The 16088-nt window shown below is 44.8% G+C and overlaps 1 protein-coding gene across 3 annotated transcripts in view; it reads right to left on the reverse strand.

Moving 5' to 3' along the window:
* NUB1 (negative regulator of ubiquitin like proteins 1) overlaps window positions 1-16088 on the reverse strand; it is a 107766-nt gene that overhangs the window by 19238 nt on the left and 72440 nt on the right. For all 3 annotated transcript variants that reach the window (XM_033931695.1, XM_033931694.1, XM_033931693.1), the window contains exon 9: window positions 12460-12646. In XM_033931695.1, coding sequence (XP_033787586.1) covers window positions 12460-12646 — 187 coding nt within the window. The remainder of the gene's footprint in view (window positions 1-12459; window positions 12647-16088) is intronic.

Here is a 16088-nt window from a genome sequence, read left to right on the forward strand (position 1 = left end):
GCTCCTGTCAAGATAAGCTTGAGGATTTGGAGAATCGTTCTCGCCGTGGGAACTTGCGTTTTATCGGACTACCTGAAACCATATCTGATACAGTGCTATTATCTGTGGTGGAGTCGTGGCTGGCAAGTGAGCTCCCCATGCCATCTTCTCTGGGTCCGGCTCGCTTTGAACGGGTACACAGTGTGGGACCTCGAGTGGGACCTGAACACAGACCCAGAATTGTCATTGGAAAATTACACAACTATCGTCACAAAGTTGAACTGCTGAGAGCCTTTCGCGCCCGACGAGAGCCTCTGACTTATGAAACCTTGCCGGTACGCATTGGTCAGGATTACTCTGCTGCACTGACTGACCGGCGCAAAGTCTTCCACCCTCTATGTGCTAAGCTGGTGGAACAAAAGAGGCGATTTATGTTTCTTTATCCTGCAGTGCTGAAAATACACCAAAATGGGAAATGGCACGTGTTTGACTCTGCAGATTCAGCGGGGGAATTCATTAATCGTGCTGAGTCCCCTGCTGGAGCTACTTGAACTCTACATTCTGTATTTCTTGCAATGCTGGTATTGGGGGTATGCAATTATTGTTGGTTAATTACAATTTGAATGCAAAGCACGTATCGCTTTCTGAGGATGGCAGGGACCTGTTAGCCTCACAGACGTGATTCGCTACCTTAGGCCCTGGAGGGTTTGAGGTTAGCTCAGAGTCTGTTTAGGTGGGGGGATGGTAAGGTTAGACAGGGAGGGGGGTTTGGGGGAGGCTTATGTGGGGGTGGGGGGGGAGTTGGGTTTGAATTTTGGTACATCACATATGCAGCACCTTTTTGTGTTTTCCACTCCAGTGCAGTTTCTGATATCTCCAGATATAGGGCCCATATTAGCTTTATCTATGTGCAGCTTTGTATTGCTTTCTCCTTGGTCTGGCTGGGAGCCTGGGAGAACCGGTGAGTGGAACTGGGTAGTTACTTGCTCATTTCCTTATCTATGACTTCTCAAACTTTTCGACTCTTATCCTGGAATGTCTGTGGTACAACCTCCCCTGTTAAGAGAAGTAAGATTCTTCAGCGTCTTCAACATCATAAGGCTGATTTAGCATGCCTGTAGGAGACAAGACTTTCTGATGTTGAACATGCTAAACTTCTTAGAGGCTGGGTTGGGCAGATTTTTTGTTCCTCCTCCTCGAATAAGAAGGCAGGGGTGGTGCTGTTGGTACGAAGGTGATTTCCGGGCAAGGTGGAACAGCTTTACCGGGACGCATTGGGAAGGATATTACTGTGTCGGGTCACTATGTCAGGGTCTGTTATTAACTTGTTAATGCTTTATGCCCCCAATCAATATGATCACTCCTTTTTTACCTCTTTGGCGGGAGTGGGTGTTCATGATCCAAATAACCCTCTTATAGTGTTGGGTGACTTTAACCAGGTCCTGGACCTCACTTTGGACAGAACGGGATCGGGCTCCTCTCAACCACAGGGCCCCACGAAGGGCATTCCATATTTATGTGATACCTTAGACCTTATTGATCCCTGGCGTGTGCTTCATACCATGGAACGGGATTACACTCATCAGTCCCGTGCGCATCATACATTTTCCCGGATAGATTACATACTGACGTCCACTGCTTATTTGTCAAAGATTCAAGCAGCAGAAGTGGGGCCTCTTTCTGTGTCGGATCATTGCCCTATTTGGTTAGATATCTTAAGTGGCACTGATAATAGGCCCGGGAGTACATGGAGGTTTCCATCCTACTTATTCAAAAATTTGAATTTTCAGAAATATCTTATGCAGAAATGGGAGGATTATGTGGCTTTTAATGCACAACATCGGAATACACCCTTACTCTTTTGGGAGGCTGCCAAGTCTGTACTTCGGGGGGACATTATTTCCTATGTCAGTGCTCATAGAGCACACCTTTCCAGGGGTCTTCTCCACCTAGAGGGTGAATATAAACGTCTGAAGCGTGCTCATCTGGCGCATCCCTCCCCTCAATCTCAGGAGGCAATGGTAGTGGCGCAGAATGCCTTGAATACTTTATTACATGAATGCACGCAACATTATTTTTACTATTGCAAGTTAAAATTTTACAGGTATGGGAATAGAGCGGGACGGCTATTGGCTAATTTGACTAAACCCCACCGGCCTAATCGTCATATAACCCGCATTTTGCTGCGCTCAGGTGAGGAGCTTAAAACTACCCCTGCCATAGCTGATGGCTTTCTTAAATACTATCAGGAATTTTATGCCTCCAGGGAAGGGCAGGGGGGACCTGAAGCGGAGGACTATTTAACGGATGCTGGGGTGCCTCGCTTGACTTCCCCTGATCGTCTTTACTTAAATCGTCCCATACAGGGTAGGGAACTTCAGCTTAAGGGGGGCACATCGCCAGGCCCCGATGGATTTTCTCCAGAGTTCTATAAACTTCTCTTTTCCTCCATCTGTGGCCCGTTAGAAGCATATTATACAGCGGCCCTTGAGGGTGGGTCCTTTCCATTGAGGGCTAATCAGGCATTTATCACATTAATACCTAAACCGGGCAAAATTGAGACGGATATTGAATCTTATCGACCCATCTCTCTAATTAATGTTGATATCAAAATATTAGACAAAATACTGGCCAACAGATTGGCCATCCTGTTGCCCTCGTTGATAACACCGGAACAAGTGGGTTTTGTACAGCAACGTCATTCAGTACTAAATGTTCGTAGATTACTTACTGCTCTCCAGCGATCGAGAGATTCTGAACTCTTGGGAATACTGGTGGGCTTGGACGCCGCAAAGGCTTTTGACCAGGTTAATTGGGGTTATCTATTTCAAGTGCTCACATACATGGGTTTCGATGGGTGGTTCCTGGACATGTTACACTTGCTTTATACAGATCCAACAGCTTGCATATTGGTTAACGGAACCCGTACACCTGTTTTCTGGATAGGGCATGGGACACGGCAGGGTAGTCCGCTTTCCCCTCTTCTTTTCTTACTATATCTGGACCCACTTCTGCGCACTATTCTGCAGGATGATATTATTCAGGGTTTACCGGAGGGCGAATCACAACTGAGAGAATTAGCGTATGCGGATGATCTTTTATTAACTCTGGGATCTCCTGAACTCTCTCTTACTAGAGCTTTAGACTTGCTGGATGAATTCAGTATATACTCGGGCTTGGTGTTAAACAAATTAAAGTCTATAGTTTTGCCTTTGGCCCCAGAGGTACAGACACAGTGGAGGGGACCCTTCCCCTTACTTGGGCATCAGGACACCTGACATACTTGGGTATTACTATTTCCCCTGACCTTTCCAAATTATATGCTCTCAATGTAGTCCCTCTGGTTTATACCACAGTCCAAAAACTGGAGAATTGGAGGGTCTTTCCGCTTTCTTTAATGGGCAAGATAGCATTGTATAATATGGTACTGGTGCCCCAGTGGCTTTATGTATTTCAAATGATACCTGTCTTGTTATCTTCTCGTCATGACAAACTACTAGGGAAAAGTCTACAAAAATTCCTGTGGAATGGGAAGAGGGCACGGTTGTCTTTGTCTCATTTGGCACGCCCTACGGATCGCGGTGGTTTTGGCTTCCGAAGTCTTCGCCTTTTGTCCCAGGCGTGTCAGATGAGACATTTGAATGACTGGTTTCGGGGGACCACTCACTTTTCGGCCTCCCGACAGGAACAGTTACTTTGTGCTCCATATCACTTTAGCTACCTGCTGCATGTTCCATACTTGCCACGGAAAACATCATCGGCCAGGGACTTGTTTCTCTTACCCCTGCGACGCCTCTGGAGACTATTGTGCAAACAGCTTCAGATTTCACCTCAAGTGACTCCTTACTTAACACTGCGAGGTAATGGTGCCTTTGCGGCGGGCATGGACCCAGTTTCATCTCCGGTTTGGACTTTACCAAATAACTATTATGTTTTTCAATTGGTCCATTCTAATGGCTCTTTGAAACCGTTTGAGGAACTACAGCGGGACCACGGTTGGAGACCCACTGACTGGCTTTCTTACCTTCAACTTTCTTCATACATAAGCTCCTTGTCACGGGACTCCCTTGCGGACTGTTGTATGGAACTCCTTTCTGAGGCATTGAGCTTGTCTGCACAGGTACAGATTCCACTGCGGTTTCACCATCGTCACCTTCAGGAATGCCTGGGTGAGCCTTCCTACGAAACCTACGCTCTGAAATGGTCTCAGGACCTCTCATGTACTGTGACAGCCACCATGATTCGCAGGGGGGTATCTAGAACAGCACGTGTTTCCCATAATGTGCTCCTGTTTGAAATGAACTACAAATTTTTGCACCGGTTATACAGATCTACCTCCTACCAATTTAGGGCAAAGATGTGTTCTTCTGACCGCTGCCTTAAGTGTTCTCATTCCCCTTCCACCCTGGGACATCAGTTTTGGTCTTGCCCTCGGATTCATAATTTCTGGCAGCAGTTGTGTATACATATTCGAACCATGTGGAATTACAACTTTTCATTGGACCCGTTGATGCTGTTTACACTGGATCAGGTTCCTTTGTCAGCGCCAAAGGGGTTTCGGAGCTTTCTTGCACATACTGTGTTATTGGGGAAGAAAACGATTCTACTCAGTTGGATCTCGTCTGACTCTCCAACGCTTTCTCGTTGGAGGACTTTAATGATACACCAAGCATCAATGGAGCGCTTGTGCTTCTCTACCTTGGACTCTGCTTTGGGCCGGTCATTCTGTCAATGTTGGATGCCTTTCTGGGATACTTTGACGCCACGAGCGCGTAGTAACTTGTTAAATGTTTGATTACCTGCCTGGATCTGCACTGGAGTGGATTTTCTGTTGCTTTTCTTTTCTGGTTGGGCTGTGGGAGGGGGGTGGGGTGGGGGAAGGGGGGGGGGGTGGTATAGGATTATGGTGAATTTGAGCTGTAATTTGGTATTCTATGCATCTTGTTGTACACCATGTACTTTTGAGTGTTTGTTATTCTCTTTTGAAAATAAAAATATATTTCTCTAAAAAAAATTTGACTTCCAGCTGAACAAAAATAATATGGTTATTTCAAAAGTAGGTGAAATATAATCCTGAACTCAATGCAGATTGAACTGTAATAAAATTGCAGCCCTACTTTGTAGAAAGTAAAGTTCTGGCATCTGTATCAATGCTAGTAATGCTGTTTCAGTGATATGAAAAGCTGTAAATCCAAACTGTAAGGAGCTGAGACAGTTATGATGTTCTAAAAATTCAACTTGAATATTATTGTTCACATATAGCATTACTGGTCATCTCTATCCTTCCTAAAAGGATTATATCCCACTATGGTTGTGTTCCATTTATGGGATTCATTATATCATCTCTCTAAGTCTGCCTCTAACATAAGGGTTTAGACATTCTGAACTTCATTGCTTTGACTGTCAACTTATGTATAACTTATGTATATCTCTTCTACTCTGTAGCTGATAAATGTCTTGTTAAGATGGTTTATTTTATTAATTTCTCTACTGCTGTAACAATTTTGCTTTTACAGGGGTGACTTCATGAACTCATCTACTTCCAATTGGCAGCACCATCCTCTAGTTAAGCGTATTGAAAATTGTGTGCCACAGCAAGATTCCAGGTGTGCTGTGAGACACCGGCGAGGAGAGGTGCCGGCTGACTCCTACAGGATGTGACTCTTGCAGCAAGAGGCAAGTTCTGTAGGCAGTCAGCCAGCGCCGGCACCTCTCCTCCTCAGCAGCACCTCTAATCTTGCAGCACCTCCCCCCACCTGGCAGCTCAAGGCACTGTCGGGAGAGCCTTCACACATGTCAACATGATGACATCATGCATGCGTGCGACATCGCTGCGTCGACGTCTGTGCATTTCCTCATTAGAGACGCACTAGATCCGCATACTAAGGCATCACAAGTCGTGGGTGACGTGCGATTTTGCAGATGACCCAGTCCACCATGGGCCACGGTGGATACACAAATAGAAGCCTGGCCAGGGCTGAACCAACATGTCCAACTCTGTGTTTCCTGGCTCGTCTCTTCAACTGTAGAAGCGATTCACCTTTGCATTCTTGGCAGAAGCCATTAAGTCTATCACTGGTCTTCTCCAGCTTTGCAGGGCAGGCAGGAGAAAAGTTGTGAGGCAGGAGAAGGAGCAGAGGAGTAAGAGGGGAAAGAACAAGGCAGGCAGAGAAGGCAGGCGAGAGTGAGGGGCAGCGGCGAGAGGTAGCTCCGCCCACCCCTCCGACATCAGCAAAACACCAATCCAGAGCTCCCCCTTAAAAGGGGAGGGGGCCAACGGCGCTCAGCCGTTCAGCGCGCATCAAAGGCAAGCATTAAAGGCACTCGCCTTAGCGAGAGTGCCTTTGCGAAGGGCTTTAAAAAGGGACAATTCACTACAAAGAAGAAACACTAGGGAAGGACACCTACACAGGCAAGTACCACAAGGGCAACAGGATAGACAAGCAGTAGATAAAGAACCACAGCAGACTCAGAGGACAACCACAGCAGACACAGAGAACACACAAGCAACAAGCAAGCAAGGGTAGCAGGTTAGGGACCTCACAGTTACACCAAGGACAATACATAAGGAAACGGAAAAGCCACTTCAGACAGCAGACAGTAAGCGGACAGCAATGGAAGCAGCAGACAGAAACAGGATGTTGAGCAACCCTGTTTTATGCACCATTTGCCATATGTATGACTACCTCCCCTCTGGGAGGCAGTTTTATGTATGGACTCGATGCAAGGAACTGGAGGGTCTGAAGAAACAAGTTAGACTCCTGGAAGTAAGAATACTGGAACTAGAAGCACTTCAAGCAGTAGAGGAGGAGGAGAGAGAGGCAGAAAACTTCAAGACAGAGGAAACCATTGAGGAAGAAGTCCGGGAGTTAGAGAAGTTCATTGAGGAGGCATACAGGGAGGCCGTGGAAAATCACCAGCAACAGTGGAACTGCCAAGATACACCTACAGTGAGTGAGGACCACCTGGAGGACAACCACAAGGAAGAAATGGGCGACACAGCAGCGACACCTGGAAACAGCGGAGGGAACCCACAGGAAGACGGGTCCGGTGCAAGCCAATGCCAGGATGAGGGAAGATGGAAGTGCACAGAGGACACAGACCTACAGCTGGAGAGATGGACACACACCGGGGACACAGACCTACGGCTGGAGAGATGGACACACACCGGGCAGGAGAGACAAGAGAAGATAGAGAGGACAGCAATCGTCATAGGGGACTCCATCATCAGACAAGTCGACAGCCACATAGCGGGAGGAAGACAGGATCGGCTGGTGACCCGCATACCAGGAGCCAAGATAGAAGATATAGTGAGCCGCATCGACAGGATCATCAACAGCGTGGAAGAGGAAGATACAGCGGTGGTGATCCATGTGGGAACAAACAACATGAGCAACAGGAACTACAGCAGGGAAGTACTGGAGGACCAGTTCCGGATATTAGGAGAGAAGCTGAAGACAGAACGCCAACAGTAGCGTTCTCGGAGATCCTGCCGATACCCAGGGCTGATGAGAAGAGGCAGATGGAGCTGCAAGCAGTCAACGAGTGGATGAGGCACTGGTGCGAGGAAGATGGATTCCACTTTGCACAACTGGACAAGATTCTGGGGGAAGAGAAAGCTATACAGGAAGGATGGACTCCACCTCAGTGGAGACGGAACAAGGCTACTTGCCAGCAACATCAAGCAAGAAATTGAGAAGTTTTAAAACTAGGAAGAAGGGGAAAGCTGACAGTCAACCAAGAGTCGATGGTTTGAGAACCAGTATACACAGAGGATACCGTACAGGAAGATTGCGGGGAAGACTCACCGGATCATAAGCAAGGAAGAAATCCTGACAGATCAAAAGGGACACAAGAGGGGAGAAAATGCAAGAAAGTAACAGGCTGCAAACTCAAGTGTATGTACACGAATGCAAAGAGCCTAAGGAATAATATAGGGGAATTGGAAACTATGGCACAAAAAGATAACCTTGACACCATCGGCATCACGGAAACATGGTGGAACGAGGAAAACGTCTGGGACACTGTGCTACTAGGATACAAGCTATACCGCAGAGACAGAGTGGGTCAAAAAGGTGGGGGTATTGCCCTATATGTCAAAGAGAAAATTGAGTTTACCGGAGAGAACACGCCGGAAATGAAAAATAAGGTAGAGTCTCTATGGGCCAAAATTCCAGGAACACATGGAACGGAAACGAAGATCGGCATCTACTATCGACCCCCAGGGCAGTCCGAAAAAACTGATGGAGAAATGATGGACAAGATTAAACGCAACTGCAACGGAGGCAACGAAGTTATCATGGGCAACTACAATTATCTGGGGATAGACTGGAGCCTAGGCACCTCCAGCTGCAGTAGGGAGACCAAGTTCCTGGATGCTGTAGGCGATTGCTTCCTGGAACAACTTGTCAAGGAAAATATGAGAGGAAATTCAATTCTGGACTTAATTCTAAATGGACTACGAGGACGGGCACAAGATGTAGAAATAGAAGGGACGCTGGGAAGCAGTGAACACAATATGATCCGTTTCAACTTGGACACAGGGACAAAACATCGATCCAGAATGATGGCCACGGCACTGAACTTCTGAAAAGGGAATTATGAAGGGATGAGACTCATGGTGGGGAAGAAGATAAAGAAGAGGATAAGCACTGTAAAAACGCTAGAGCAAACATGGTCCCTTTTTAAGGACACAGTCTCTGAGGTGCAAAATCTATATATACCGCATATCAACAAGGGATCCAAGAGGAAAAAGAACAAGGAACCGGTATGGCTCACTGTAGCGGTGAAAGAAGCGATCAGAGACAAGAAAACTTCTTTTAAGGAATGGAAAAGGTCAAAAATGGACGAAAAATGGAAAAAGCACAAACAACATCAAAGAAGGTGCCATAAGGCGGTGAGAGGGGCCAAAAGAGACTACGAGGAAAAAATAGCCAACGAGGCAAAAAACTTCAAGCCGTTCTTTCGATATATTAAGGGGAAATGGTGGGGCCGTTGGATGGCCATGGAATAAAGGGAGTGCTAAAGGAGGACAAAGCCATCACCGACAAACTGAACACATTTTTTGCATCTGCATTTACTGAAGAGGATATACACAACATACCGAAAGCCAACAGGCTATACGCAGGAAACGATGACAGGAAACTGATGGAATTGACGGTCAGTCTAGAAGAGATATGCAGGCAGATTGATAGGCTTAAAAACGATAAATCCCCTGGACTGGATGGCATCCATCTGAGGGTAATCAAGGAACTGAAAGGGGTTATAGCTGAACTGCTTCAACTAGTAACCAATCTGTCGATCAAATCGGGACTGGAAAGTAGCGAACATTACACTGATATTCAAGAAAGGTTCGAGGGGAGATACACGAAACTACATACCAGTGAGTCTGATCACGGTACCAGGAAAGATGGTAGAGGCACTGATAAAGGACAGCATCATTGACCACCTTGACGGATACAATCTGATGAGGACCAGCCAGCACTGCTTCAGCAAAGGAAGATCTTGCTTGACGAATTTGCTGCACTTCTTCGAGGGAATTAACAGGTAGATAGACATGGGTAACCTGGTCGACATTGTATATCTGGATTTTCAGAAGGCGTTTGACAAGGTCCCGCATGAAAGACTACTTCGAAAAATTGCGAGCCATGGAATCGAGGGTGAAATAATCACGTGGATTAAAAACTAGTTGGCAGATAGGAAACAGAGTGGGGGGTAAATGGAAAATACTCGGACTAGAAAAGCGTTACAAGTGAAGTGCCGCAGGGTTCAGTGCTTGGACCCGTGCTCAACATATATATAAATGACCTGGAAATTGGTCCAACGAGCGAGGTGATAAAATTTGCAGACGATACGAAGTTATTCATAGTGAAGACGCAGGATTGCGTAGACCTGCAACGTGACAAACACGCTAGAGAAATGGGCCACGACATGGCAAATGAGGTTTAACGTGGATAAGTGTAAGGTGATGCATGTCGATATCAAATATCTTATACATGAATTCAGGATGTCCTGTGCGGTACTCGGAGAGACCCCCCAGGAAAGAGACTTAGGAGTACTGGTCGACAAGTCGATGAAGCCGTCCGCGCAATGCGCGGCAGCGGTGAAAAGGGCAAACAGAATGCTTGGATTGATTAAGAAGGGCATCACGAACAGATCGGAGAAGGTCATCATGCTGCTGTACAGGGCCATGGAATGCCCCCACTTGGAATACTGCATCCAGCACTGGTCGCCGTACTTAAAGGACACGGTACTACTCAAAAGGGTCCAGAGAAGAGCAACTAAAATGGTTAAGGGGCTGGAGGAGTTGTTGTACAGTGAGAGATTAGAGAAACTGAACCTCTTCTCCCTTGAAAAGAGGAGACTGAGAGGGGACATGATCAAAACGTTCAAGATAATGAAGGAGATAGACTTAGTAGATAAGGACAGGTTGTTCACCCTCTCCAAGGTAGGGAGAACGAGATGGCACTCTCTAAAGTTAAAAGGGGATAGATTCTTTACAAATGTAAGGAAGTTCTTCTTCACCCAGAGAGTGGTGGAAAACTGGAACGCTCTTCTGGAGGCTGTTATAGGGGAAAACACCCTCCAGGGATTCAAGATGAAGTTAGACAAGTTCCTGCTGAACCAGAACGTATACAGGTAAAGCTAGACTCAGGGCACTGGTCTTTAACCTAAGGGTCACCGTGGGGACAGACTGGGCATGATGGACCACTGGTCTGACCCAGCAGCAATTCTTATGTTCTTATAGGACTACTCTCCCCTGGATCTAGAGTTTGCCAGCTGAGAAAGTTGGCCTGAACATTTTCCAGTCCTGCTACATGGGCTGTGGAGAGCACCTGAAGACGAGCTTTTACTCACTTGAACATCATCTGGGCCTCCAGACCTAATGCAGCAGTCCGGGTGCCTCCCTATCCACATAAGCCACATTAGTGGAATTGTTGGAGAATACTCTGACTGTCTTGCCGTCAGGTACTTCTCCAACGCCTTCAACAGTAGACAAATGGCTCGTAGCTCCAGACAATTTATGGATCACTTTTCTCTGCGAAAGGGTCCATTGGTCCTGTATCAGATGACCGCCACAATGGGCCCCCCCCCAACCAAACAAGCTGGTGTCGGTCCTTAGGGTCACCCATGAGAGCATTTGGAAAAGTATGTCCTTTGATAAGGAGTTCCCCTGGAGCCATCAGTGCAAGCTGTTCTTTGCTTCCCCTGTGGGGTCCACCTGGATATCAGGGAATCCTGGAGGGTGCATATATGCGCTCTTGCCCAGGGAATTACTTCCAGGGTGGCCGCTATCGAACTCAGCACCTGGAGTTAATGCCTGGCCATGCCAGCTCTGAAATTTGCTTCCTGAGTTTTTTGTTTCGAGTGGCTCGGGAAGAAAGTTGCAGCCTTTTGTTATATTGAAGCAGAACCCCAAATATTCCAAGCACTGGGCCAACTCTAGATAACTATTCTTGAAGTTGACTATCCAGCCCAAATCCTGTAGAAGATCCACCACTTAATGCATTGCCTGCTCGCCCTCGGGCCTTGATGGAGCTCTGATCAGCCAATCATACAGGTATGTATAACTTATGTATATCCCTTCTACTCTGTAGCTGATAAATGTCTTGTTAAGATGGTTTATTTTATTAATTTCTCTACTGCTGTAACAATTTTGCTTTTACAGGGGTGACTTCATGAACTCATCTACTTGTGTACTTGGGTGTACTTGTATCCCCATCCTGCGGGGGTGCACTGCAACCACCACCATCACCTTGGTGAAGGTGCGTGGGGCTGTTGCTAACCTGAAAGGTAGAGTTGCAACTGGAAATGCCTTTGTAGGACATATTTATTTCCTGTGGTCTAGAAAAATGAGATTACAAAGGTACGCCTTCGTCAGATCCAGGGAGGCTAGGAAATCCCCCTGGAGCCACTGCCGCAATGACTGACTGAACCATCTCCAAGCGGAAGCACAGTTCTTTCAGTGCCGCATTTATGGACTTTAGGTCCAGGATCGGTCTCCAGTCTTCGGCGCCTTTCTTGGGCACTATGAAATATATGGAGTAGGGCTTAGATTAGGACTTACCCCGAAAATCATGCTAGGGCTTATTTCCGGGGTAGGTCTTATTTTTGGGGAAACACAGTAGATATGGAGAATGTGGTGTAGTGGTTAGAGCTACATCCTCAGCACCCTAAAGTTATGGGTTCAAATCCCATTCTCCTCCTCATGACCCTGGGCAAGTCACTTAATCCTCCACTGCCCCAGTTATATTAGATAGTCTGAGCCCACCAGGAGAGATAGAGAAAATGCTTGAGTTCCTGATTTGTAACCCGTTCTGAGCTCCTTTGGGAGGACGGGCTAAAAAAAAAATCAAATAAATAAATAAATGTGTAAATACAGGATATATAGGCAATACCAGTGTTATCACCAATAAGCAGCCATATAGCCTAATGGCCTTAAATTCAATGTGCAATATTCTACAGTTTCCACAAACTTACTTTTATGTTGACCAGTCGTTCCTGATTTTCACCATAGCACTTCTTGAAACATTTCTGGGCAGTGTCTAACTTCTTTCCTGCATCATCCAGGCAGTCCAGTTGTTCAAGGCAAAAGTAGCACCACACAATGTCAAGCTGCAGCACTGCATAATTATCCACAGAATTAAGCAGTTCTGTGCCACATTTGCTGTAAAATAACTCATTTCTTAGCCACGAGTAAATGACACAAAAAGTATACTACAATATCAATTGCTTGGCTGCATCAGGTTCAAGAAGGAAAGCTTTCTTTAAAACCATTGCTTCGTGGGCAAAATATTAATGTGTTCCCAGATGTCTCCAAGCACACACCATATAGACGAAAACAGTTCCTATAGCTTAAGGCTTGTGTCCTGGCTGTGGGAGCTTTATTCTTTCTCAAATTTCCCTGCAAGTGTTTGGTGACATACGAGAACAACAAATACATTTTTGTTGATCCATCTCAGTTGGAGATATTTTTGCAAGATAAATCTAAATTGGATCATTTACTTCAGACTAATGCAGAGGTTTGAAAAGAGGAGATATATAAGAAAGAGAACAATTTCCTGCCTGTAGATAAGGGTAATTATATCTTTTTATGTACTTTATATATGCGTTCTCCACTGGGTTAACAGCAGTCCTAATGATGTGGATTAGAAAATTTAAGTTGTTGTATGATTTTTTGTTTCCTGGAATTTTTCTGTATTTGCTTACAGTTTTTATTTGTTGTAATAAATGAATAATCTTATGAAAAAACCCCAACTATTGCGTCAAACAGATTACAGGTGCAGGGAAGATACTTACTTTTGGACCTAACACTTCAAGAACTAAATATCTACTACTGGTAGTATATGATTCTTGGTTTTCCCCTGAATTAATTACTCAGGACGCTACCCATTTCTGGTAGAGGGAGACTTCAATCTCTCCTTGGACCTTCAGATAGGTAGATTCTCTAGCGCTGTGCCCTTGCAGGGAGAGAGACTGGAGGCCCTGTTGCTTTTTTTGTCATGTCTTGGATTTGGTTGATCCTTGGCACTACCTCCACCCCAGTAAGCACAAATTATACCCATCTTTCTAGGGCTCATGGGACCCTTTCCCAAATAGACTACATCTTTGTTACCACAAGTTATTCCAGGATGTGATGCATGCACAGATTGGCTCTTTGGAAACAGCAGACCCTTCCCCTATATAGATAGATCTACAGGATGATGCCCATTATTCTCAATACTCTTACTGGAGATTTCCATCTTACTTATATGATAAAAAAAGACTTTAGAAAAAAATTGATTGACAAATGGGAGACCTATTGTAAAAATAACAGCCAACACAAACAAAACCCACTTTTATTTTGGGAAGCGGGCAGTGTTGCAAGGAGATATATCTTATGTGTCAGCCCCAAATAAAAAAATTGCAAAGGGTATTATTACTTTAGAAAAGACATTGGACAAAGCCAAGAAGTGCTATGGCGTGCAGCCCAGTCAGCAAACTAGGGAACTCTTTTAATCCACCAAGGCAGCCCTTAATTCTTTTCTCCATCATTGCATGAAAAAGTGGCACTTCTACCATAAGTTCAGGTCTTACACTCATGGTAATAAACTGGGTAGACTATTAGCTTATATCGTTAAAACATGGCCAGGGTCACCAAACTATACTGTCACTCAACCACAAAGATGGCACAGTGGCATCTAAAATAGAAGATATCACTCCAGAATTTCTAGATTACTTCATTAAGACATACCAGATGGATGTTATATTCTCTTTAGATTTATTCACAGATTATTTAAACCAATCAGGTTTGAGAAAGTTACCTAGCACTGCTGTCCAAGGTTTAAATCAGCCTTTGCAGGTCAAAGAACAACAGAACGCTATTAAAAAGCTACAATTTTATTCTGCTCTAGGATAGGATAGCTTTTCTAGTGAATTTTTATAAAATGTTAAATTTGCAGGTGTGCTTGTGTGTGCGTGGTGGGGGGGGGTCCTTGTTAGAATACTTCAAAGCTGCAGTAGAGGGGGGAGGTCAGTTTCCCAAATATGCAAATTAAACCTTGGCAACTCTAGTTTTGAAACCTGGGAAACCTCAGGAGCAGGTAAGACTCTTATCGCTCAATCTCCCTTATAAATGTAGATTTAAAGCTGCTAGCTAGAATCTTGGGAGGGTAGGCTGTCGTCATACTTGCCAGGCTTAGGGGGAAGTAGATCAGGTGGGGTTTGTATGGGGCAGACAGTCGATATTGAATGTTTGTAAAGTATTATTGGCCACTTCCTTTAGTGAGAAACACCACATCCCCACTTTGCTGATTAGTTTGGATGCTGCTAAACCATTTGATAATCTAAGTTGGACCTTTCTGTTTCATACTTTTAGATTACATAGGTATTACTGGAATGTTTTGGGTGGCCATTACTACTTTATATCATGACCCCAAGGCCACTCTTATGATTAATGGACTATGAACTAAAACCTTCCCTATTGAGAAGGGGACATGCCAAGGGTGTCTGCTATCCCCCCCCTGTTGTTTGTCCTAACCTTGGAGCCTCTATAAAGTACTCTTAGGAGGGAAGTATTAGTGCAGGGACAGACAATCGTACCCACCAAATTATCTGAATCTGGCTTTAGAGATGATTAAAGAATATGGGTTTCTGGCGGGTCTGAGATTGAACCTCCAGAAGTCCCTCCATTAGAGCTCACTGGGTTGGGAAATTTCCCATTGCAATGGGCTCTTGGGAAACTTTGCTACCTAGGTGTTAATATACCTCAAGATCTGACCACACTGTATGACTTCAATGTATTCCATTATTGAACTTATTGAAACAAAAGTTTGCTGTTTGGAGGGCTTATCTGCTTTCTTTGAAGGGAAAAATTCACCTATATAACATGTTAATAATAATAAAAATCGCCTTTTCCTGATCATGACAGGAATAGCTGTTCAACTGATCACACATAATTGGAAGAACCATGACAGGATTAATTATACTCTTTGGTGGGTAACTGTGTGTACTACGTATAAGTACGAAAGGATGATGGCGGAACGTTTGGGGACTAGTAAGTCCTTTAATGATGTATGGAGTCCATTGACTACTTTTGTTGCATTATAGTAAGGGTCATGTTTCTTTCTTTTTCATTAGATTTCTTTACACATCCAGGGAGGGTGGGCGGGGGGGAGGGAAATGTACTCTGAGGAGTTAAAATATTGTAATCACTTCATATGTATTATTGTATTAATAATTAAGATGGGAGTAAATGACTGTTTAATGTAATAATTGTATAGTTATTAGTGCGTTCTATGTAGTATTTATGATTTACCAATTGTATTGCATTATCGAAGTTTGAAAATCAATAAAGATTTAAAAAAAAAAAAGTTCCATGTTGGCTCTATACTTTTCAAATGCTGCCCCTTTACTTCAAAGTCAAGGATGAAAAATCTCTCTCTAGACTATTACAAGGCTATATATGGCAGGGGAAATGGGCTAGATCAATGTTGCTCAACTTTTTCAAGCCAAGTATCCCCTAAGTCTAACAAATATCAACCAAGTACCCCTGACCAAGCTCCACCCCAGACCTGCCAAAGCTCCGCCCCAGACCCAGTACTAATTGTAATGCAATTTCTTCTATTCAT

Source organism: Geotrypetes seraphini, chromosome 2 (assembly GCF_902459505.1).
Source record: "Geotrypetes seraphini chromosome 2, aGeoSer1.1, whole genome shotgun sequence".
In the NCBI taxonomy this organism is placed as follows: Eukaryota; Metazoa; Chordata; class Amphibia; order Gymnophiona; family Dermophiidae; genus Geotrypetes; species Geotrypetes seraphini.